This window comes from Dicentrarchus labrax, unplaced genomic scaffold (genome assembly GCF_905237075.1).
Source record: "Dicentrarchus labrax unplaced genomic scaffold, dlabrax2021, whole genome shotgun sequence".
Lineage (NCBI taxonomy): Eukaryota > Metazoa > Chordata > Actinopteri > Moronidae > Dicentrarchus > Dicentrarchus labrax.
The window spans coordinates 9,675,075-9,699,770 of NW_026136704.1; the positions used below are offsets into that span (position 1 = coordinate 9,675,075).

A 24,696-nucleotide genomic window follows, 5' to 3' on the forward strand; every position below is an offset into this window, starting at 1 on the left:
ATCTGAGCAGATTTATTCAAGTGTGTCCCAAAGCTGGGTCCGTGGACCATTTTTAGGGCTTCAGGGGTGCAAAAGTAGCTACATAGAAAATGACCATCTCTGTAATTCCACTCTATTCAAATCCCACCATATCTCTCTCTCTCTCTATATATATATATGTGTGTGTGTGTGTATACCCAGTGAGTGAATACTATTCATCATTAAATCATTTTATTTGCAAGGTCAAGCATCATCATCTCCCCAAGCTGCTTGTTAATTACTTTGCACAACAATTATTGATCCTTTGTAACAGCTGGTAATGTAACACACAGTAACACGCCTGTGTGTCACCTCTGGGTGCAGTTACTATTGCTATGCTCCATCTACAGGACCCCCTCAAGGTCACAATGTCATTGACTGTGTTTCTGTGGTAATGTATATATAATGTATGACAGGATGGGGCACGAGAAAAACACAAGTGAGCAACACATGAGACAGAAACTTTTATTGGTTATTTCTTGTTATGGTCCTCCTCATGAGCTGGACAGTACTCATTCGGGCTTACGTTTAAAATTCAATGACATTTGACAAAATAAGACAAATATATTTACAATGACAGTAAACTGTAAGGTTGAGGTCTGATCCATCGCCTCAAAACATCGATGCACTCAGTACCAACTCACTGAATCACTGTATTTAATTTCATTTGAGGAACAGCTGAGATCAACAACTTGTGAATGGACCTAGAGCAAAGTGTATGAAACATCCATATTAAATATCTACTTCCTGTCTGACTTGAGGGTGTGTGTGTGTGAACTGGCTCCAACCTCACTCATCTGGTCTTGGGAGCAGGCCTTGGTGGTTGATGGGGCTGGTCGGCTCCGATGTATTTCAGCGGAGTGTACTTTGGCTTCTCGATCACTTCTAGACCCACATACGGCTGCAGGGCTTTGGGGACACGCACTGTTCCTTCCTGGGGAGATAGAGAGAAACGGTAATGCAATTTAGCATCATTAATAACACTGTGATGTAAATTCAAGCAGCTTTTTAAGTCTTGACATGGGTTGCAGTAAATTCCTAACATGAAAAGAGTCTTTTAAAATTCCTTGTTATTTGACAACTGGTTGGAATTAAGGCCCATTTATATGGAAGATTTAAAATGCCTAAAAAAACAAATCAAACAAAGAAATAAAGCAAAATACAACTGTCATAATTAAATTAAAAGCATTAGCTAAATGACAATTATTTAGCTATTTGTTTATAATAACAATGGATTTTTAATGCCACATTAAAATCAATTCACAAGACAGAAAATAAAGTGGGAAGTTATTGTGCAAGTTTCAGAATGACCAAGGTTTTTTTTTAGTCATTTCACCCAACCCTAACTCTTAATTGAGCCAAGCCGTGATATCTGTTGCACAATTTCTCCACCTCAGGAAAATTTAAACTTGTTGAGCAATATAAAGGAAAACTGCAGTTTTATATATTTATTATTATTTCAGCATTTCTAATAAATTTTTTTTTTAATTTCTGACTGACAACAATCACTAGGGGGAGCCACTTCAACACCACCCTTTCACACAGGTGCGTGCTAAGAGTTACACGTGTAGCATAATGGAAGGTGGGCAAGGTCACGCATAGTTGGAAGAGAAAACAAAAGAGGATGAAACTACACAGCTATTTTTCAAAAGAAGGTCCACATATTTTACACATTTGCATCAACACTTTGAAAGCAAGAATTTGGATCTGTTTCAGCCACTGATATACTATATGCTATAAAGTGATGATCCTCATCTTTTTCCAGTGATTGTCAGTTGGATATACAGTATCCATAACAACTACACACCAAAGGCATCAGACAAAAATTTAATCTAAGGCCTTGTGATGCTTATTATGGTTCATATGACATCATTTTGTTGTCATTAAAACCTTTTCAAGACAACTCATTGTGCCTTTCTGTGTGGAGTGTTGCATGTTCTCCCTGTGTTTGCATGGGTTTCCTCCACCAACACAACACATAAGTTCAATACGGTCAATTCTCCACTCAGTGCCCTTGACCAAGGCACTGGCTTGGATCTGGAGTTGCCTCTAGTACTTAGGATGGGTCAAATGTAGAGAATGAATTCCTCTATGGGGATTAATGAAGGATAACTTAAATAACTTAATGCAGTTTTTCAGGACAATTCAATGAACTAAAACCTGCATTTAAGAATTCCAGGTTTTCCCTCACTGTGTAAAGTGAGCCTTTATGTTTGTGTCTTACTTTTGTCTGGTGAGTCTCCAGGATAGCGATGATGGTTCGGGGGATGGCACATGCTGTAGCATTCACCTAGAGTTAAAATAAAAACACACATGTTGGAGGTGGTGTGCTGCAGTAAGCCCCAGTAACCAGCTGGAATATACAGCCGCCTCATCTGCAGTCTTACTGTGTGAGCGTACTGCAGGCTGCCGTCCTCTCTCTCATACACAATGTTGAGGCGTCTGCTTTGGTAGTCTGTACAGTTGGACCCACTGGAAATCTGATGAATACAGCATGTATAGAGAGGAGAGGACTGCAGTCAAAACCATCAGCAACAATACTTCCTTCATTCGATCATAGTATCATCTTTTATTTGTTAAACAGAAGTTACAACAGTTTCACAGCAGTACTGTTTTTTTCCCCAACTTCTTGTGCAGCACTGTAGCATTGTAGTGTTTGGACTTTTACAACCTTAATAATACATTATACTCAACCAAGGCTGTGGTCCTGCAATCTACAGAATCTGCTCACTATTATTTATATAGGAGATAATGAATTAAATACAGGACTTAAAAATTAACTTTCAACCAGGGAAGGCAATTGCAAGTTGGTTACACAGGAGCTGTACAGAGGAATGTAATATTTTTAGTTTTTTCTTAAAATGTTGGCAGAGTTCAACTTCAGGTGTTTATAGGAAGGATGAGAAGGGACTAAGATTTTTTGACTGACAAGGGAAGAGAGTCACTAGTGACCCTTCAGACTGAGGGTATGTTAGTGTGTCTGTCCATGCACACCCTGCAGCATATATTATCACAAATGAACATCTTTACACAAGTCATAATCAGCGGATATATTAGTTGACACCCAGTCATTTCTTGTGCATCTGTAATTAGTTAACAGTGATATAATGAGACTGACCTCTCCATAGCTGTTCCTCCCAGGCATCCATGCTTCAATGTCATACTTCCTGTGTGCTGGAGAACCAAGCTCCTGTGTCGGCATGTCCAGCACTCTGTGTGAAAACACAACCAAACAGTTTAGGTTATATATTAGAACCCACACAAATATGCTTATTATCAAATTGAGTGGATGTATAAAATAACTTCCACTGTGTGTGTGCGTGTTGCGTGTGTGTACTAACCTGTAATGTAGTTCCAGTGCAGAAAATATCTCTTTCTGCAAAGACACAAACTCCTTCAGCAGCTGGGAGCTCTCTACTCCCGTCTCATCTGCTGTCACTCCAAACATCTCTACCTGACACACACACACACACAAACAGACACACAAACACACACACACAAACAGACACACACAAACACACACACACACACACACACGATAATGACAGTTAATTACAAATAAAGCTCATTAGCATAATTATAGAGCAGGTACTTGTTTCTAATCTTACAAAATGATTTGCCATCACTTGTTATCAGCTAACAAATAATTTCCCAAATGTGAATGCCCTGTATGTACAGTGGGCACTTTTCAACTACTGTGTCCCTAACATCATGTAGTTGTCCTTTTAACCTTGCTGAAGTGATGTACTCTGTAGAGCCCCCATGCCTCTCTGCCCGTCTCTGTCTCTGCTCTGTAGCAGGTGCTGCTGCACACCGTCCTACAGCGGGAAGAGATATATCATGTCAGCTGTATTTGCTCTAATATAACACTGATCTGTAACAGTCTGTAGCACACTATGAGTGAGAGGTAACTAACCTGACAGGGAGGTCCTTCCAGTTTACTGCATGATCCATGAAATAGCCTGAAGGCGAGAGAGACATGTCACATAATTACTGGGTTTTCCAGTTGTCATTTATGATCCGTGTCAAAGCCTCTTATTACCTTCAAACATTGATTGTGTGAGTTGTTGGATTCAAGATTTCCGATAAAAACAAAAGGCATTTATTACAATTCTGAAGGAGTTGAGTATGAAATCTAATTACAGAACAACATGCAACACATCTGTTAAACCTGTGAGGTTTTTGGTGACACCTGCTTACAACAGCATGAATAACACATGGAAAAATTGATAAACTATGTATGTTCCTTTAATTAAAAAGAGCGTGACACAACTCAACTAGATGGGCACATGTTGCTTAGATCACCATCAGCAACATGTTGTTATAGATTATAGCCAAGTACAATAGCTAGTCTTGCTAGTAAGAAACAGGACTATTGTTGGTTGTATTGATGTATTGACTGATAGCGAGATACACCCATTAGTTCAAGCACAACAGGTCAAAAGCTGGGACTGATCAACTGAAAAATATTCATCTTGAGCGTAACGGGCCAACAAACAGATGGTCACTACTTGTCAGTTATTACACTCTCTATAGCAGAGCAATATAACAAATCATGCTGCCTCAAAACCAATACACACAGTGGAGTATAACAGGTGCAACAAAGCTAATACGAGGATCAGAGGGTCAATCAAATTCAGTCTGTACAGAAAAGGTCTAATTAGAGACAAAAGTAAAGTGTGTGTGTGTGTGTTCACTAGTACTGATAAACAACTGTATGGGTCATTTATTGCTACAAGGAAATTAAAACTCATCATGACTGCAACACATAGTGAAGAATAAAGTTTTACCTGCCACCCCAACCTCTCCAGTCCCAGCCAGGTTGAGGTCTGGGAAACGTGCCTGGTCCAGTGAATAGACCTGAGAGTAATGGGCGTTTGGCTGCATCCCACAACCCTCCTGGAGGCGGTCGAAACAAAATGAGGAAGAGATTGGCATCATAACTACAGAAAGTTCAACTGTACTATAATAATGTTGCTACATATTTCAATTTATATTTAATCAATGTCCATTCAAATCTTATTTTTAGATAGAAAGGCACAGAGTTCTGCTACTCACAAATACTGCCCCCTTCAACATGTCAGGTACAACCATGGGAATGAAGCCCTGTAGGAGTCAAAAGTAAAGTTTTATATAAGAACTGAATAATAATATTCATTCATTTTGCAGACATTATATTTAATATTTCCAGGCGCATGCTTACTCGTCGCTGCAGTGTGTCAAGGGCAAAGTTTTGTAGTGCAGTCTGAAGTCTTGCCCCCGCTCCCCTGAGATAGTAGGACCTGTGGCCTGAGATGTGAGCTAGACGTCTACAGGAGAGCATTTTATATTATTTTATAGTGTAACTGCTCAACCCTCATGGGTTTACAAGACACCAAAAATCCAGTTGCAATGATCAAATATTTCATTTCAGATTATAGATTATAATACGGCTCAGGCTTAAAATATTCTGCCTTCTCTCCCAAGTTTTTCTTAATTATCAAGCCAAAATAAATCATCATAATTATTAGACAAAATATTAACTATTAGGTATTTACATATTAATACAAAATGCCATTGCTCATCCTCTTTTCCTCAGTTTTCTTTCAATCATATGAGCAAAAGCTTTAAGAGAATAGTTCACAAACAGTAGAACAAGTGGAATATCAAGTGTAACAAACATCATCCTCACCTCTGCCTGATGAGACCCAACTCCTCCCCCAGCTCTAAATGGCCTCTGGGTTTGAAGTCAAACTCTACAGCAGAGAGAAAGAGAGCAGATTATGAGATTTGCATATTGAAACACACAAGGGTAAAGCACTTTAGGTTATTACTGATGTGGCACTTTAGATCAACAATGGCATAGATCACATCAGTCACCTGGTTTCTGTCCAACCAGCTCCACCACCCTCGCCTGGCTCTCATCTCCAATGGGCTGAAAAAGGGAAAAAAACACAACTACACTTAATTTAAAAGCACACATGTCACAGAAAATCGCTCTCCAGATGCTCTGGACAAAATAAGTGTGTGTGTTTGTGTTGTATCCTCACCACATCAGGGTGTGTGGTGTTTGGCAGTCTGAGTGCTCGACTGTAGTGTTCCTTTTCCAGCTCAGTGTCTTTGGGGAGCAGTTCATTCAGTCTTTTGCGGATCTCTCGACCCCTCTTCAGAGCCTGGGTGTACTCTGGAAACTGCGTGATGAACAACAAGGAGTCAGAACTGGTCCCAAATCTAATTTACCACAGACAGATTTAATTACAAAGTATTAAAGAGTTTGAATTGCGAAGTGCCAAAGTTGAACTTACATTGGCGAGGGCTTTCTTGTCGTGATTGATCTGTGAGGAAAACATGATTTATGTCATAATCATGGATGAGACTTTAAACTTTCAAGTCAAATTAGAGAAAAGGATTAAGCAAACCTTAAGTAAGAATCAACACAAACAACTTTAATCAGAAAACTGGTGTTGTAATAACTGTGACTGACCACTAGTGCTTTGACTGTTTCACTGATGTGTTTCTTCTCCTCCTCCAGTCCAGAGATTTCAGTCCTCACTGCCTGGAGCTTCTGCCACACACATACCTACAATGTGGACACACACACACACACGATCAATGTGATCAAATGAAAGGCCGTAAGAAAAGCTGGTATGAATTGGAAAAAGTCTTTCAATTTAAACTCCTAAATGTTCCCTAACTTTTCACTTAAATTGCATTTTTCCATTTTGTGACAATGCTTTAATGCTTATAATAGCTTTATGTTTGTTTGCTTATCTTGCTTTAGCATCTGTGTCTATTTTATCTTCCTATACATGTGTTTCAATATAATGATATACAGTATTTACATTTACTTAGTATATTGAGAGCTACTGACAAACTGTGTCAATGTGAAGGATCAATAAAGTTGTTGGAACAATATAAATGGACATTGTGATAATAGTTAGTATTCAAACCTACTACATGTAGAGTACTACATTACAAATGTCTTGTACATAATATCCATTTCAGTCTGCATGACCATATGTTTTCTGTTTGGAAACGTTTTGATCTAGACTTCAATGAGAATCTCTGACTTGACTTTCTTTCAGGTAAATGAACCTCAAATCACCTACAAATATTTATTTATAGAGTGTTTTAATATGTGTTAATAAATATCTGGAGTGGGTCTTCAATTTCAATGTTGTTCATCATTTGGAGGAGACATTAGCTTAGACCCTCAGCAAAGTGTACTTCAGTGTGCAAATCATTTTGGTAAAAAATGATTTGGTACAATAAAGAATTGTCCAAAGATTGTATAAAGAAATATATAAGTTGAAGAGTGAATACCATGTTTTTGTTTATAGCTGTCAATTACAGAGGCGCCTTTCACACAGAAGTTTCATGTCTCATACTTAGTAGCAAAACGAACACTTACCATTTCCCTGACATCTTCCTCCCGCAGGTCACCCTTTCTGTTCACTACATTGAGTATGACTTTGTCGGTCTCCTCACACACTTCTCTCATGTCCAGATCGGGCTTGTCACTGTAACCCTGACAGACATGCTCGTACAGCCTGCTCGGGGCTCTGTGTGAGAAGCGGTGCGGGATAAAGACGCTCGTCCTCTGCCTTGAACATTGTCTGGCTATCGGCTTTACCACAGCCAGTGCAGTGCCTCCAAGTCTAACGACCATGCCTATGCAGGTCGCCATGTTTCTCTTGTGCTCAATGTTGCATTCACGGGGTATAGGAATAATCGGTACTTTGTGTAGACTCTCGGTCAGCTTTAGCTCCAATCACTTTAAAAAGGAATGTTTGGATATGATCACTTCAATAAAAGCCCAATATATTGTTATAAAAGTGACCATTTATATGTATTAGCGTGTGAAACCAGAGAGCACTCGTCCAACACTATCCAGCTGCAGCCCCGGAGTGACACAAACCTCTGGCTTGACGGAAGTGACGTAGAATACCAGAAATTATGTTTATTTTGAGGATGCGCGGGAATTTGAGGACACTCGCTGTCACTCTGTGTCAAATAATGGAGACATTTAAAAACACTGTAAGCTTTGTTAATCGATCATGTTTGTGTAACTACGAACTAACTAGCATTCTGCTGGTTTGAAGATAAAGACAAGAGAGGACTGACGATATGAAACAGATGTTTTCATATTAATGGTTGAGTATACTGTTGCTTTATTGACTCTGTTTTCTTCCTTTTGACAGTGAGTTGGACCTCTTTCAAACCGGAGCACACCAAAAGGCTTCAGAATAAAGAAACATTGTTGTTGTTGTTGTTGTTGTTGTTCTTACTGTACCTTTAAGGATAGATATTTAATAAAGATGAGCAGCTTTGGTCTCAAATAGTTTTATGTTTCAGTTCCTACACAGTATGAGTGAGCGAGGGTTTTATAGTATAGAGACCAAACAACTGGTTCTTTCGTTATTTATATTATCTTTTTATATATATATATATAGAAATGATATAACTTACATGGGCACGGAGGTCCTTTTGTGACCTTTTCCCCAATAAATCTGAATTTTCATGAGAAATTAGACTTGAGTTTTCTGATTGGTCAATGTCTGGTGGGTACATTTATTTAACACACAATTCCTTCATTTGAGTCTCTGATGTGCAGTTCCCTTGATGATCCTCTGGATGTTTAAAGTGGGCTGAAGCTGATCTGATGAACTCACTGTGTTGTTATTGGTTACATTTAATTAATAAAAGGCTCTAATATCGATCTGTGTACATAAACTACAGGAACACAGGAAATATTAACATGTTTGAAGTAATGGTAGCCTACAGACCACGTTGAAATTACTCGTGTCAGTTTTACTGTACGATTCATCATAATGGGAAGTAGTGTTTTTAATTTTAATTAGAAAAAAGTAACTTCCGGTATGCTACGTAAACGCTACGTCACTTCCGTCATGCCAGAGGCTTTTTATTTTTATTTTTCATTTAATCATTTATTTTATACTGACTTTGGATACAAAGTGAGCCTTTCTTACTTTGCACACATGCTGAGGCATTATTGCATTATGTGGGAACGTTTTTATTTATTTATTTATTTATTTTTCAAATGCTTTATTGGAAATTATATCAAAAACATGTTACAGTGACAAACTCTTGGTATATAACAATTATTACATTGAAAATCGTGTCCATACCTCCTAATGAGTTCTGTTTAATCGTTAAACCAGAGGCTTGTGTCACTTCAGGGGCTTCTGCTCAACCCACCACCTGCTGTAAAACGCTCGTATGTTCCTTGAACGCAGCATGAATGCGGAAATTAATATTTCGGGGTTGGAAACAAAATAAAACGAATAAACTGATTTTAAATGTTATTCTTAAAGCATTGCCGCTGTTTTACGCAGCTATGGTGACATAAAGGCAAAGATGGAGCAGAAAATATTAAAAAATGTCCATTGACAGAAAAAGACTCAACCCCAAACAATCGTCACGAGCCAAAGGTCAGCCAATCAGATGAGCGGAAGTTTAACGTTGCGGTAATCCGGTTCAGACGTGACAAGTGCGGCCGACTGAACCTGAACTCAGTCTTTATTTTCCTCCCCTGTAGCCCCTCAAAACTACACTCCTCCCTGTCTTACCACCGAGCTGGGTGCGTGTGCATAATGCCATGGTGGACTGATATTTGTTACGAAGAGGAGCTTTCGTGCCGCGGGAGAATTGGTCCCTTTGTGAGCTAGTTTGGTCCGTCAGTTAGTAGAGATGTTGTGCTCGGGGCTGGATGAGCAGCGAGTAGCCTGACGCGTCTTCTCCACAGGCCGGGACGAGCCTTTCAGCTGAGCCCGGAGGACCAGCTCACCCAGATGGGAGCGAGGAAAGCCTGTCGAAGCCTCTGGTCATAACCGGGTACTTGGATACGGTTAGCCTGCCCCAAGACTGCTTCACCAATTCCTGCTGAAAGTGAGACCCCACCAGCCTTCACGGTGGAAACTAGAAGAAGAGCAAAGGTAATGTACGCTAAACATTCAGCATCTTTCCGGTAAACCGATGCCACAACAGCTGTGTGTTTGTGATTTATTATAGCCACTGTTTTATGAAGACATTCGTTCTGCTGCTAAAGTGAAAATGCAAGCATTCTGCAACAAGCTGATGGAGCAAATCAGTAACAAACAATATTGATTGAGCTTAAAACTAAGCTGCATCATGAACTTTGTCTGGAAACCACATTTTTACAGAGATAGGTGTTATCTGGGTCATATCTGTTTTGGGCGTCTATCTATAATACATTGGCCTGTCCTGCATGCATAAAGGATAAAGTCTAAAACCCATACGCATGTGCGTAATGGACCTTTTTCACAGCAGCCATTTTTGGATTAAATAGTGTAAACACAGGTGTTACCAATGATACTAATTAAGGCTCTGTTCCATTCATGTCAAACAGAGTCAGGGTACTGCTACTGTGCACCCTGACTCTCCTGGAAAGGCTCTGCCACACTAAATGGAGCAGAGCCTTAATTGGTGTCATTGGTAACACCTGTGTTTACCCTACTGTTTCATGTGCAAATGACTTCTGTGAAAAATGATCGGCCTAACTGTGAGTGCTTGTGTGTGTGCTGTACCGCAGATGAATGCTGTGCGGGGGGGCACAGTCACCTGGCGTCCCCAGCCGTGGCAGGATGGGGACGGGGGAGGAGGAGAACCTCTGTCAGACAGCGACTCAGAGGAGGAGGACTTCCCCGATGACAGCACCACACCGTTGGGAGACTACATCACGCATGGTGAGACAGGGACATGATGAGAGGGTAGAGAGGGTGTTGTTGGGAAGTTGGAAACCAGCCTGTGTAACATTAGTGTGACTCATTTAGGTTCACCTGTCTTCCCAATCTTTATCTTTCTCTGCTTTTCTTACTCTATTCCTGTCCCTTCTGCTCTGTCGAACTCTTACTCATCCATCCCTCCTTCGCCCTCTTCTCTCTCCGTCCTCTCTCTGCTGTGTTTTAGGATTGAAGCAGCTCCTGGACGCTCAGCAGCTGTGTGACGTTACGCTACTTGTTGAGGGAAAGAAGTTCATGTGTCACAGGTTTGACTGCCACATCCAACAAAGAAGCTGAGAGAGAAACAGTCCATTCATTAATATTGTTGTTCAGACATCAAGAGAATTTCAGCCGTTCATTAAATTATGTTTTTATTTGTCACAATTTTACTCCTCTCTTGTAATCTGTTTCCAATTATATGGAAGGGAGAACATTTTAAACTATAATCACAAAATATTGAAGCTTTTTACTTGATAAATAACATAAAGCATTTATACATTTTCTTCATCACTTCACCGCCTATTATAAAAAATGCATTGGTTTGAACAGTTCTTTTCTATCTTCTGTCCCCTCAGAGTCCTCCTGGCAGCCGTGAGCCCGTATTTTCGGGCTATGTTCACCAGTCCCCTGGTTGAGTCCCGCCTCACTGAGATCCGACTGGAGGAAGTGACGCCATCTGTCATGGAGACTGTCATCCAGTTTGTGTACACCGGTGAGGCGGGGCTCTCTCTGGACACAGCTGAGGATCTGTTTGTGGCGGCCAACCGGCTCCAGGTCATGCCTCTTCAAGACTTGTGCTCCAGGTAAATCCGCCTCATTCATTAGACTTTACAATTCAGGTGGCTATATTTTTACTTTGACATTAGATTTAATTTAACAAACCAGTTTCTGTATTGTGGTTTTTTAAACCCTCTTGTCTCATTTCCTCTTTTCTTCTGCCCCCTCTGTTTCTATTTCCCCCTGTCTTTCTCTCTACTTGTAATTTTCTCTACTCCTTTCACTTCAGGTTTCTATTTGAGCACCTCTCAGTGGATAACTGCCTGGGGATGTACTCTTTGGCTCGCTCTCACCATGACCAGCTGCTACTGCGAGCGTCCCTGCGGCTCGTAGCCCAGCACTTCCCCCGGGTGGCCCGGCAGAAAGACTTCCTCCTGCTGGACCACGGCACCTTAGGCAGCCTCCTGAGCTCTGACCGTCTGGGGGTGGACTCCGAAGCGGAGGTTTACGACGCGGCGCGCCGATGGGCAGAGCACCAGCCCTTGGATCGCTACGCCCACATGCCGGCACTGCTTCACCACCTGCGGCCGGGGCTGCTGTCCCAGGAGGAGAGCCGAAGACTGAGCCAGGAGTTGGGGCCCGCTGCAGCTGGTGAGGGCCTTGGGGGGCCTCTGAGACCACGGGAGGGCATGTTTGAGAAAAAGATTGTCTGTGTGGACCTGACGCCTCGGGAAGATGAGAATTTAGCTGCGAGAGACTACACAGTGGACTGCTTTGATCCTCGGACAGGGAAGTGGGAGAAGTTAGCTGCACTGGGTTCACTGGTCAGTCCCGGCTGTACGGCTGTAGGCGACCGGCTGTTTGTAGCGGGGGGAATCCTGCGGACGGGCTCTGTGTCTGCAGCCGTGCACGAATACGATGCAGTGTTGGACCTCTGGATAGAGCGGCCTTCGATGGTCCAACCCCGGGCTATGCTAGGCCTGCTGGGCTGTGGAGAGTCACTCTATGCCTTGGGTGGTAGTAACCGCTCAGCTCTGCTGGACTCCAGTGAGACCCTGGAGCTGAGTACGCTTCAGTGGGCTCCAGGGCCTCGGCTACCACTCCCTCTGCGCGCCTTCGCCTGCGCAGCGTTACGTGGACGGCTTTACCTTCTGGGTGGAACCACACTTGAACAGAATCGGGCTGTGGTCCACTCGGGAGTGCTTATTTATCACACCCTAACAGACTGCTGGACACGTGTGGCTCTGGACTCTGGCGCCACCTGCCTTGCTGGAGGAGTAGCAGTGCGTGGAGGAGTCTGTGCCATTGGGGGATACATGAGGGATACTACCAAGTTCCTGGATGGAAACTACACCAATCTGGAGACTTTAGACGCCACTGGGCGTGTGCTGTTTTTCAGAGAGGGCAGGGGGTCTGGAGTAGAGAGGGAGGTGACTGGAGGTGGGGTGATGGTCACCGCGGAGCAGCGGGGGGCAGCAGGTGGCGGAAGCGACCGAGCCCCGAGCCCTGTGGTATTTCCCGGGCTGCCGCGGCGGATTGCAGCTGGTGGTGTGGCCAGGTGGAAACGCAGGATTTATGTGCTGGGTGGGGAAAACGGCTCACGGTTCTATGACAGTGTTTACTGTTGGAAGCCCGGCTGGCGCAGCTGGGTCCAGAGACGTGAGAAACTCCCAGGAGACACTGGAGGGGTGAGCCAGTTTGGGTGTACCACTTTAAAGTTCCCTAAGAAACACATCCTGTCCAGACTGAGACTAGCCAAAGAAAACTGCAAGAAGGCTGCTGACTAGCTTGATAGGGACCAGTATGACTGAAGTTGAGGCAGCCGTTCATGTGACACAGAGATGAGCTCCAGGCCGAGCATGAATTTGCTCCCCCTTGACCTCATGTAATGTTGGTGTGGAGATGAAATCACAAGGAAGATTTTTACAGTCCTGAGCGCAGCCACAGAGTAGGTCTATAATGGACTGGACTTGTTAGGATAGCCAAATGTACAGGCAGAGAGCAAGTGGAGCCAGAAACTGTTAGGGCTGTACCGAATACTCACAGCTTCATTCATTTGAATTTTAAACCTTCATTCATTCACCAACATTCAAATGCTGCACAGCCATTTCTCTCTGTTTTGGTATTTCTTTACTATTGCAGATAAAGATTAGGAGTCGAGATTTTTCACCATTTTCTGAAATTTTATGGACCAAACAACTAATTGATTAATTGAGATAACAATCGACAGATTAATCAATAAAATAATCGTTAGTTGCAACATTATACCAGTATATACCATATTATACCAGTAAGTAGAAATACATTTCCCGACTTGTGTGATCCAGACGTTTCCAATGTGATATAAAGCCCTAAAATCCAAATTTATTGAAAAAAGTAATATATATATATATATATATATATATATATATATCTAATGAAATATGCTGCTTCAATCCTTGTTTGTTGGCTAGCAGCATTTTAATAGCATCATAATAATATAATAACAAAAAATGTACTTCTACTGGCTCGAACAGTATTAAAGTAAATGATTTAAGTTGTTCATGTTATGTATGTTTACGTCATAAAATATGACGACTCGCATTCAAAGCTTCATTTGAAAACCTCAATAGAAGCTGAATGTAAAAAAACGAAAACAAAGGATATTCGGTACAGCCCTTGAAACTGGTTAAAAGTCAGGCAACATGCACCTGAATGTAACCTAATCCACTATTTGTCAGTAAAGTCCTTTGAGAGAGAAAAGGGCCTTTTTAATTCTTTTCTTAAAGTGTAATGTTATTTTCAGCTTTTTGCTGGTGGAAGATTTTTAAGGCTATTTGGAAAACATTTCAATGCTGTGAATATTTTAGCAGCGTTTAGTTTAGACACAAGGATACCAGCACATTTCTGACCTCGCTATGTTCCACTCTATCTGCCTAAACATAGGTTCTTGTCTATTGTGGGCCTGTAAAGCCCTTTGAAACTGCAATGAAGGGCTATACAAATACACTTGACTAGAGTGGAAACATATCATAGGAAACACATTTTTCTAACTACTGTAGACAGTTTTTACCTGCACCGTCAGTTATTCTGTGAATACGTCAACGTCCCGTTCTGTCTTTGACTTGAAGCCCTGAACTGATTTCTCATATCAGCGGAGGACATCGGTCAAATCCTCACAACTGCTGAAAACCCCCAGTGTGATTTGTACGACGCAGCAATGGCTCATTTGTTCTGGTACATCTTTCACAACATGACAATAGTCAGACCTACCTGTGCCAAGCCACTGCCCAAGCCCCGTTCTATGGTCTAACTACACAGGCAGACCCCTCTGACTGAGCCCAATATGGCAGCCCACATACGTACCAGATAGTGTCTTTTTTTTACTCCATAGAAACTGTACGAATGTGTTCTTAAATGCTCTCGCAAAGGTTCTGTGGAACATGGCAGTGGAAGAAATGTGCAGATAATACGCAATAAATTTAAAGATGATAGCCACGAGCCCATCTTCCATATTAATATGACAATGAGTGCTTTAAGTGTAAGAATTTGGTAGGTATTCAAGACTGTGCTGCAAAGAAAAACTTGAACTGTCTGTTTCCGCCAGCATTCTGAAGTATTTGGACAGAAGGTAAATGTATGAGGGCATTGTGCAGCCCTCTGTGAAGGTGAACTACGATATCCTTGTGTCTAGACCACCGCTCTGTCCAGCACCTTTCCTAAACCTAAGCCAGGGGAATAGTAGTCTTTACTTGATTCAGCAGCCGTGTCAGAATGATATTTTTTTCTTTCAACCACTCCAGCCACAGGACTTGTGAATGTGTTTGGCATGGAGGTTATGAATTATCTGGACACATTAGCACTGCACCTAATTTATTGAACTGTATTTTAAAGGTTTTGTTGTTGTTTTGAAATGGTAGCTTTGGCTCTGACTGCAGCGTCCGGGCTTCCTGCACCGAAAGGATGGCACTATAAGCTTAGACAGACCTGTCGAAACAGGACCAGATGTGTTTAGATCTGAACGTGACTGAGGGTTTTTAGATAACTTAATTCTTAAATTGTGATTTTATGAGAGGTCAGAAAGTTTGCCCAGAATTGTAAGCATGTTGTTTTGCTGTAAGCCACTATGTTCTCTTTGACCTTCATTTTTTGTTTTCCTCAAATTGATCAAATCCAGATCCTTCTGTGGAAGATGTGTTCATATGAAAAACACTACCAGCTGTGACTGAAAATGGCAGAATTCTACCAGTGTTGTTATCACACAGCCAACTACCAAACAGAATCAGAAAATATGAACTAGAGAATTATATATGACATATGACTCCTACCATCTACAGCTAATATTGCTGGATATTTGGGATTTTTGCCATTGTGGAGGCAATCAATCAATCAATGAAGCTGAAGGCTTAAGATATAGAGAAAACCACTCTATGACACTAAAACAAATGGGTTTCAAATGATAAAACTTGGCAGGGAGAACCTACCCGGGCCAGGAATTAGTTTTCAGACATACTCTTTATATTGGTAACATTGACAGCTGACAGTTTAGCACATGATCATCCCTAAACAGGATTCCAAGGATGTGCCTCTGTATTGGCTCTTATCACTGAGATAACACCTAGTGTGTCTCTGTATAGGATCCTAGACCTGCTAAGTGGATTTATTGAAGTTTACAGAGTAAATCAATGGCAGTCTGACACAACGTAAAACTGTTAAAAAGAATAATTTTATAACTAACTAATAACTAAAGAAAAATCCCCACCCCCACCCTCACCCCTCCCTGCCCCAAAGAAAAAGGATCAAAAGTACATTTAATAGTTTTAAGTCAAACTGTCCTTCCATCTCAAACTTTCCAGTTGTGTCACCATGACTCAGTCTCCCTCGGGAGCAGAATAGCGGAACTTCCCCAATTTCACAACTACAGTAACAGCACATGTTTCACACCACTTTTCTAGCAAGCGTAAGCACTTTCCCAGTGACACAGCTACCAATTAACAGCTTGATTATAACACTGTGCCTCTAATCTCCATAGTAAGTCATTTTGAACGCATTGCATAGCCCCTTTATGTAATTAACACATAAATCAGTATTTATTTTCGTCACCCAACTCCTGATAATAAGATTCCTGGTAGGTCAAAGAAGATGATTGGAGCAGGTCAGGGCATCTTTATCTCTAAGTCCTGGGGAGTAATAGTAATAGTTTGAAGGGTAGCTGAGATGTTTGGGCTCATCTGATATTGTAAGAATTCAAACATGTTTAGTATATCATGAACTGTGTGGCTGACCAAAATGCATTAAAAGGATGAGGAGCAAAAATCCTTAATCAGTAAGGTTCCTTATTTCAGTTGTATATTCACAAGACAAACACTTTTTTTTTTTTTGTCATTTTAGTCAGTTAAGAGATGTGAGCTTCAGTTTGTGTTTCTAGAAATAAAATACATGTCACACCATCTGTTTTATTTCAAATAACACGCTCTGAATTTTTACCTGGAAGTGTCAAATGAATTGATTTCCTTTTCCTTCGTGTGCTTACAGCTTATATGACATGTGAAAAGTGATGTGTGCGCATGCATGTTTTCTATGCCGCGGCGTAAATCTGTTCAACACAAGCTCTCTGCACATATGCACACCCACACACTGTGTGTCCATTCAGAGAAGTGAAGCTGCCCTCATTTGTACAATCTAATGACATTTGTGAACTGAAAGGCAAATGGATGTTTTGATGAAAGCAGTGCTCTCAAATGATTAAAGGACTATTTGCTTACGTGTGTTTCTTGCTGGTGACTTTTTTTTTTTTTTTTACAACTGCAAGAAGTTTTCATGAAGTGATTGAATAATTAATATTGGTATGATGGGGACTCATTACAGTGGCTGTTTGGGCATAAAAGAAGCTGACAATAGATACATACATGAGTGAAACCCTGTTTTTCAAGGTTTTGGTGTTAATAATTACTCTAATGAATAAACTGCTGAATCTGCTCATTCTCAAAGCTGACCAAAGTTCCAGCTTTACACTGACGACCCCAAATCTACTGCCTGTGCATCAGTTTTCAGCAGTTAGTGTGTGCTTCCTTGAACTACTACTTGGTCATATTGATCTCTAAGTTTAGGTGTTTTTTTTAGGCACCATGATTTATTAGAAGCAACGATATATTAAAGGCAGGCCTAGTATAGAAAGCTACTTAAAGTGTATTCCGATAGAAGAGGAGCAATGGAGAATCTGTCTTCAGACAAAGGGACGATCAACAACCCAGCAGACATCGCTATCATTGTTGGATATTTCATCATGGTCATTAGTGTCGGCATTTGGGTGAGTAAACCTGCCTGAGTTTGATTATCAGGAGATTATAATAGCTGAATAAAGAATGGAGAGGAGGAGGAGGAGGAGACACAGCTAACATTGCATTTAGTTTGTGAGAATGACACAATTGTCCTATCTGTGTTTTAGTCCATGTTTCGGACCAATCGTGGGACAGTTGGAGGGTATTTCCTGGCAGGGCGCACAATGACATGGTGGCCGGTGAGTTCAATGCAGAACTGGACCAATAAATATATAACATGATATTTGCTGACTAGTATCAGCCTGGTATGTTCTAGGTCATTATTAAACATTGTTACCATTTCACAGTTTGTCCACCAGATGGTGCACGTTTATTTTTACACTGTAAAATGTCATGCTCAGTGCATATCTTTAAAGATCCCCTCCAGACATGTATTACTGTAAGATAACACAAAAATTATATGTGTCGGATATGTTTTTTCCTCAAATAAAGTATAATTTCCACATTGAAATCCTTAAAAAGGCATCTATTCCTTCTACCTCATTAAAAATGAATATTAAAAACCTATGAATATGCATATTTTGTTCATTTCTAAAGTTTTCCTGATGGACACATTTCTACATGACACTTACAAGTTGGACACTGGACCAGGATGGACTATTGGCGATGTCACAGATTGTGCTTGTAGGCCCCACTCCTTAAAAGGGGCAGTGAGCACAGAGAAACTTTCCACTTTCAGCAGATGAATGTGAAAACATCCTTCTAGTGTCAAACTCTGCACTTACATCATTCTGCTCCTGCTCAAACATTTAACCACTCGGTTTTGCTTCAGTCAGCTTGAACTTTCAAGAATCAATGTTATGGAAGGGAGGATGTCGAGGCAAAGTTTTCCCCAAATCTGGTCATATCTTTTTGGATCTTAATGAGCAAGAAAATCTTGTGGATTCTTAAAGAAAAAGGGGCAATATATGGCTGTATTTTGACTTTTCAAAATTTTATGAGCTCAATGTGCCTCACTATGCACACATTTCTCTGTTTTGTGCATTTCATAGTCGTCATACTGCAAAGTATTTATTTATTTGGATTTGATGTGATGTTCTTTTCTTTAATTCAGGTTGGTGCCTCTCTGTTTGCCAGCAACATTGGGAGCGGTCACTTTGTGGGCTTGGCAGGCACTGGGGCAGCTAGCGGCATCGCTGTGGGAGGGTTTGAGTGGAATGTAAGTCACATTATATACTCACAGCTGGTACAACTCTGCAGTTTAGGTCCCATTCATCACTAATTTAAAACACTGAATAGATTCATGAATTACTCTTAAAAAAACCCACCTGATCTGCTGTAATGTACAGTGTGACATGGTACTGGTCTCTCATAGTGGACTGAATGGTAACATCTTATACATTATTGTGTGTTGTTTATGTGTCAGGCTCTGTTCATCGTGCTGCTGCTAGGTTGGTTGTTTGTTCCAGTCTACCTCACAGCGGGGGTAAGCAGTTGTTAACAAGTGCATCATTTGCTGATGTGATGACTTCTGTAATTTCCCATACTGATACACACTGTGTGAAATGTGCGGTGCTAGGTGATCACCATGCCCCAGTACCTGAAGAAGAGGTTTGGAGGGACCAGGATCAGCCTCTACCTCTCCGTTATCTCTCTGTTTCTCTACATTTTCACCAAGATCTCAGTGAGTTGTTGAGCTTGTTGAGCTGAAAACACACAGAAAAAACACACGGTCTGTGTTTCTTTATTCACTCTCCCTCTGTCTCTCTCAGGTGGATATGTTTTCAGGAGCTGTGTTTATCCAGCAGGCTTTAGGGTGGAACATCTATGTGGCTGTCATCACCCTTCTGTTAATAACAGCCTTGTACACTGTTACAGGTATGCACACGAATGTCTGTGTATGCAGATTTTTTTAAAGGGGCACTCCAATTTTACACATGAGGATCAGTTTATGGTATTCATCAAGATGATAATACTAATAACAGATTTTTTTCAGCCTGTAGAAAGAGTACAACATATTCTGTGACACTGGAGGAAGCACTCTGCCATTTAAGGAAATAACCCTGATGATGTCACAGTGATGTCATGCACGTAGTTTATAACAGAAAACTTGCGTTACAACCTGGGGTGAGGAGTTTGAAAGATGTGGGTATTTACAGGGCATTGTGGGAAATCTAGTAATGTAGTGTTTTTGGAGCTTGGCCCTTATTAATAACTAAATTAATCCTATCTTTACAGTCCCCCAATTTTTTCAGTGTGTAGGATTTAGTGGCATCTAGTAGTGAAGTTGCAGATTGCAACCAACTGAAGCTTGAAGAAGAAACTATGGTGGCTACAAAAAACGCAAAAAAGTGGTTTGTCTGTTCTGGCCTACTATAGAAACATGGTGGTTCAATATGGCGGCCTCTGTAGAAGAGGACCCACTCACTCTGTAGATAAAAACATCTTATTCTAAGGTAACAAAAAAACAACAATTATTATTTTCGGGGTTTATACACTAATGAAAAAATACCTATAAATATTATATTCCATTTCTGAAAATTTAAATTTCCAGATTTCTGTCAGATTATGTATTTTAAGATTTGTGAGTGTGTGTGTTACCAGGTGGCTTGGCTGCTCTGATGTACACCGACACATTTCAGACATTTGTCATTATTGCCGGGGCCTTCGTCCTCACCGGCTTCTGTAAGTATGATTTGTACAGCAATATATTTAATCTTCCAGTAAATATCTTAATTCACACTCCACACATTTCCTGGTATTGGCCTCTGCCAGTCCTTGCAGGCCTGACAGTCCCTCAACAGCTTCACAACAGGAAAGAGATTAAGTAGGGTCAGTAATCATTCATTTCACTGCAGCGGGGTACAGTATGCTGACACTGCAGAGCCACAAAACTCTCCCCCTGCCGACACAACAACAACCGCCCCCTTACAACCTTATTGATTTTTTCATAAAAGGTGAATATATATCACTCTAATCCTGGTGTAGATTACCGACAAAGTCAAAGAAGGAGGTAGACAAGATGAAAGCGGGTGAGAAACCAGTGGCGCAGGAAAAAAAACAGCCATCTCCTTCTGTGAACTGGTGATGCATTGAGAACAAAGTGCTGACTCAGCAGCTGACTCATATCTTCAGTTAGGACAGTATCAGACAACAAGAGGGCCCTGGACAACTGAGCTGAGTAGGAAAGAAAAAAATACAGTGTGCTTATTATTTTACACAAAACATTCTGTCTTGTTTTACATGCTAATCTTGTAGGAACAGGAGCATCCATACTATAAAATGCTGCTACCTGAATTTAAGGCAGTTGAATTGACTTTGGAGGTGAATTGACTTTCCCTTTAAATGACAATGACTTTGATCCTTTTCACTTCCCACTTGCTAGCTTTCGTTCAAGTTGGAGGCTACAGCGCTCTGCTGGCCAAATACAGCTCTGCTACACCAAGTAACTTCTCCTCCATGGATCCCCAGCGCTATAACATCTCCCCACACTGCTACACCCCCCGACAGGATGCCTTCAACCTGCTGAGGGACCCAACCACAGGGGACCTGCCCTGGCCGGGAGTGATATTTGGGATTGCTATAGTGGGAGGCTGGTACTGGTGTACAGACCAGGTGAAATGCTTTGGTTTGGTTTCTTCATCCTAACGGGAAATCTCAAGGATCTCAAGGACAGGGAAAGTGCACAAAGTGACACAGAGAGCTGGTATTAGTGATAAAAGTACACACGTGTAAACTCCCCACAAACCTCAACTAGATTCCCAGCCCTGTGCTTTCTATAAAAATAATGACATAGTATACATATATATATATGTATATATCTCACATGATGAGTGCAAACACAAAATAATCCATCCTGCCTTGTATCTCTTTAGGTGATAGTCCAGCGGTGCCTTGCAGCTCGTAGTCTGACCCATGTGAAGGCCGGCTGCATCATGTGTGGCTACCTCAAACTGCTGCCAATGTTCCTCATGGTGTTCCCTGGCATGATCAGCAGGATCCTCTACCCAGGTATCTGGCTTATACTTAGCCTTTCAAATCCACTTTAAAAGGGGTAGACAAAAACTAAAGAAACATCTTAGAGAACATTATAATAGCGGTGTATTAACTCATCTGTCATGCATAAAGCCCAATGTTGTACTTTTATTAAACAAATGCCTGAATTCTTATAGGAAGGAAATCTGTATCTTTACATCGTGTGTGTGTGTGTGTGTGTGTGTGTGTGTGTGTGTGTGTGTGTGTGTGTGTGTGTGTGTGTGTCCACCTGCAGATGAGGTTGGCTGCGTTGTCCCTGAGCTGTGTAAGATGGTGTGTGGGACTGAGGTGGGCTGCTCCAACATTGCTTATCCTAAACTGGTGGTGTCCATCATGCCGAATGGTAAGAACACATAACAGTGGCTACCTTTAAAAACAAAGAGGAAGAAGAGAAGTTTTATTTTTTAATTTCTCATCCCTTCAAAAACCTTTCTCTGATTTTCTCTCTCTTTTCTCACCCTCCCTCCTGACTTCTCTCTGTCCCCTTCTTCTTCCTCCCACCCTCCTTCCTGACATCTCTCTGCGCAGGTTTGCGAGGTCTGATGCTGGCTGTGATGCTGGCTGCTCTCATGTCCTCACTAGCCTCCATCTTTAACAGCAGCAGCACTCTGTTCACCATGGACATCTGGACACGCATCAGACCACAGGCCACCGAGCGCGAGCTCATTATTGTAGGCAGGTAAATAGACGGCATTATGGTAAACAAAGATCCTTTGCAGAGGTAGTCTGTGCACTAAATTTACGTATCCCAGACTATTTTCTGTGCACATAAAAAACATCATATCCTAAAAAAGAATTGTAGCATATATATAAAAGGTTTTTATATATTTTTAGAAATGGGAAACAATCTTGTGTTTATAACTTAGAAGAAACAAATCTGTAAAGAGTTTATCCTTCTGACTGTTTGCTAATATGCCCCGAAGTCTTTTCCATGATGCTTTGATGTCCCTCCATGCATAGATGACAGCATTTACACTGCTAGGGTTTAGGTTAGGAATCAACTAATGTGGCTTTTGAAGGACCATTTTTTAGATTTTGCATGCAGGTTTCCAGTAGCTGTTTAGAAACTAAACTATTTGTTGATCAACATCAATAAAATTCCGTATTTCCTCCCTTATTAGACTGCATCGCGTAGCCTAACGAAAGTTTTATACATAGTGTGGCCACTGAAATGCTACTACAAAACTAGTGCAGTTTTGACCAATTATTGAATTTTATTAAGTTCAATATTTGAATCTGAGGTCATTAGTGTCTTCTTTCATCTTATTTTTCCTCTCCTCTTTAGAGTCTGGGTTCTGTGCATCGTAGCCATCAGTATCTGTTGGATCCCAGTGGTCCAGGCGGCTCAGAGCGGTCAGCTGTTTGATTACATCCAGTCAGTCTCAAGCTATCTGGCTCCACCTATTGCCTCAGTCTTCCTCCTGGCTGTGTTTGTGAAGAGGGTCAATGAAATGGTGAGATAACACATTTATACATATCAAATTAAATCATATATTACCATTGATGAAACACCTGGTGAAATAGAACATTTGATTTCATCTGCTTTGGCGTTCAGGGTGCGTTCTGGGGCCTGATAGGCGGCCTGCTGATGGGTTTGTGCAGGATGTTGCCTGAGTTCTGGTTCGGTACTGGCAGCTGTATTTTCCCCTCCAACTGCCCTTACTTGGTGTGTGGGGTCCATTACCTCCACTTTGGAATCATACTATTCTTCTGTACGTCGGTGCTGGTTCTGGTGGTCAGCTACTGCACAAAGCCCATAGAGGATCAACATGTAAGCAACTTTGTACTTACTGTACTCAGATGCAGTGATTCAATAAGACCTCATATGTTTGTGTAGCAGGTACAGACAAGACAAGACAAGACAAGACAAGACAAGACAAGACAGGGGGGTCCATGACATGAAAACATTTTGACATCCCTGCATCTGGATTTGTTTTCTGCTTTTTCAGCTCCATCGTCTGGTGTTCAGCCTGCGTCACTCCAAAGAGGAGAGGAAGGACTTGGACTGGGAGCAGGAAGAAAGAGGGAGAAGAGCCCAGAGAGAGGCTGAGGAGAGGATAAGGGAAAGTAACAACAGTGTTCATGGTAAGAAAGAAAAGAAGTCATAGTCAGGAAGAAATTAAACCAACATACACTCAAAACAGTACCAACTCCTCTCACTTCTCAGTGGCTCAAGAGGAAGCAAAGTCTGGTATCTGTCATCTGGTTCGTCGCTTCTGTGGCGGCGGTGGCTCAGAGGCCCCAGAGCAAGACGCACCCGAGGCGCCAGAGAAGCTGCCTGACATCAGCGAGGACCCGGTGTGGAAGTATACTGTGGATGCTAATGCTCTCATTATGATGACTGTCGCCGTTTTTATGTGGGGTTACTATGCTTAACAGTCCTATTAATTGTAGCGGATGTTAAGTTGGTATCTTGATGTGATGAGGTATAATCACCGCTGGGTTGATCTTCAAAGGACCCAAATAAATAAATAAATACATTGTTGCCATCTGTTGGCAATTATGTGTCACTGCACTGCAAATCATAGGGACGTTTTCACAATTAATGAAAGATTCAAAATAGGCAGTCATGCAGATATACTCACTTCTCTGTAGAGCACAATAGGTTGTGATCCTTCACAGCATGTCTCCAGTTTTAAGGAGCATGTGTAATCTGTAAGTCTAAAAATGTTTTATCGGGTTCGAATGCCATTACTGTATATTGTTACATGTTGATTCAATCACAAGTCAATCTGCCTCAGCTTCCAGCACTTAAATCAAAGGTGTGACAAAAAGAAATGTAATTTGGAAGCCAGGTAAAATGTAAACTCAATAAAGATTTTTTTTAAAAGTTTTTTGTAAAACTTGGGAACAAGAAATCAATGAAAAAGGCTGGCTTTGGCGTTGGTTTGTTGCACCAAGTTCAGCTCTGATAAGATGTGATA

The 24,696-nt window shown here is 41.4% G+C and overlaps 3 protein-coding genes across 3 annotated transcripts; 2 read left to right on the forward strand and 1 right to left on the reverse strand.

Moving 5' to 3' along the window:
• Positions 1-469: 469 nt before the first annotated feature.
• On the reverse strand, positions 470-7,897 carry sars2 (seryl-tRNA synthetase 2, mitochondrial). The gene is made up of 16 exons (XM_051399547.1): positions 7,409-7,897; positions 6,482-6,577; positions 6,303-6,332; positions 6,048-6,188; positions 5,878-5,932; positions 5,690-5,753; positions 5,222-5,327; positions 5,077-5,124; positions 4,809-4,917; positions 3,935-3,980; positions 3,749-3,836; positions 3,360-3,472; positions 3,137-3,230; positions 2,406-2,498; positions 2,243-2,308; positions 470-952 (listed from the first exon to the last, which is right to left on the reverse strand). The coding sequence occupies exons 1-16, from the start codon at positions 7,682-7,684 to the stop codon at positions 812-814; spliced, it is 1,566 nt and encodes a 521-aa protein (XP_051255507.1). The 5' UTR covers positions 7,685-7,897; the 3' UTR covers positions 470-811.
• Positions 7,898-9,496: 1,599 nt separating this feature from the next.
• Positions 9,497-17,220, forward strand: si:dkey-260j18.2 (uncharacterized protein LOC325231 homolog). The gene is made up of 5 exons (XM_051399546.1): positions 9,497-9,953; positions 10,571-10,724; positions 10,948-11,026; positions 11,336-11,563; positions 11,767-17,220. The coding sequence occupies exons 2-5, from the start codon at positions 10,571-10,573 to the stop codon at positions 13,262-13,264; spliced, it is 1,959 nt and encodes a 652-aa protein (XP_051255506.1). The 5' UTR covers positions 9,497-9,953; the 3' UTR covers positions 13,265-17,220.
• A 125-nt stretch (positions 17,221-17,345) lies between these two features.
• Positions 17,346-24,605, forward strand: slc5a2 (solute carrier family 5 member 2). Its single transcript, XM_051399545.1, has 15 exons — positions 17,346-17,766; positions 17,905-17,976; positions 18,852-18,956; positions 19,164-19,223; positions 19,317-19,421; positions 19,510-19,615; positions 20,342-20,422; positions 21,123-21,352; positions 21,613-21,748; positions 22,008-22,115; positions 22,301-22,451; positions 23,058-23,226; positions 23,328-23,543; positions 23,722-23,857; positions 23,940-24,605. Exons 1-15 carry the CDS (start codon positions 17,668-17,670, stop codon positions 24,146-24,148), a joined length of 1,983 nt encoding a protein of 660 aa, XP_051255505.1. The 5' UTR covers positions 17,346-17,667; the 3' UTR covers positions 24,149-24,605.
• Positions 24,606-24,696: the final 91 nt, after the last annotated feature.

Coding starts and splice junctions, on each gene's coding strand:
- sars2 (XM_051399547.1), bottom strand. CDS start 7,684: ATGGCGACCTGCATAGGCATGGTCGTTAGACTTGGAGGCACTGCACTG. Junction 5,754..5,877: donor GCTGGTTGGACAGAAACCAG/GTGACTGATGTG, acceptor TCTCTGCTGTAG/AGTTTGACTTCAAACCCAGA. Junction 953..2,242: donor TGGAGACTCACCAGACAAAA/GTAAGACACAAA, acceptor CTATCTCCCCAG/GAAGGAACAGTGCGTGTCCC.
- si:dkey-260j18.2 (XM_051399546.1), top strand. CDS start 10,571: ATGAATGCTGTGCGGGGGGGCACAGTCACCTGGCGTCCCCAGCCGTGG. Junction 11,027..11,335: donor AAGAAGTTCATGTGTCACAG/GTTTGACTGCCA, acceptor CTGTCCCCTCAG/AGTCCTCCTGGCAGCCGTGA. Junction 11,564..11,766: donor CTTCAAGACTTGTGCTCCAG/GTAAATCCGCCT, acceptor CTTTCACTTCAG/GTTTCTATTTGAGCACCTCT.
- slc5a2 (XM_051399545.1), top strand. CDS start 17,668: ATGGAGAATCTGTCTTCAGACAAAGGGACGATCAACAACCCAGCAGAC. Junction 19,224..19,316: donor CAGTCTACCTCACAGCGGGG/GTAAGCAGTTGT, acceptor GTGCGGTGCTAG/GTGATCACCATGCCCCAGTA. Junction 22,452..23,057: donor GAGCTCATTATTGTAGGCAG/GTAAATAGACGG, acceptor TCTCCTCTTTAG/AGTCTGGGTTCTGTGCATCG.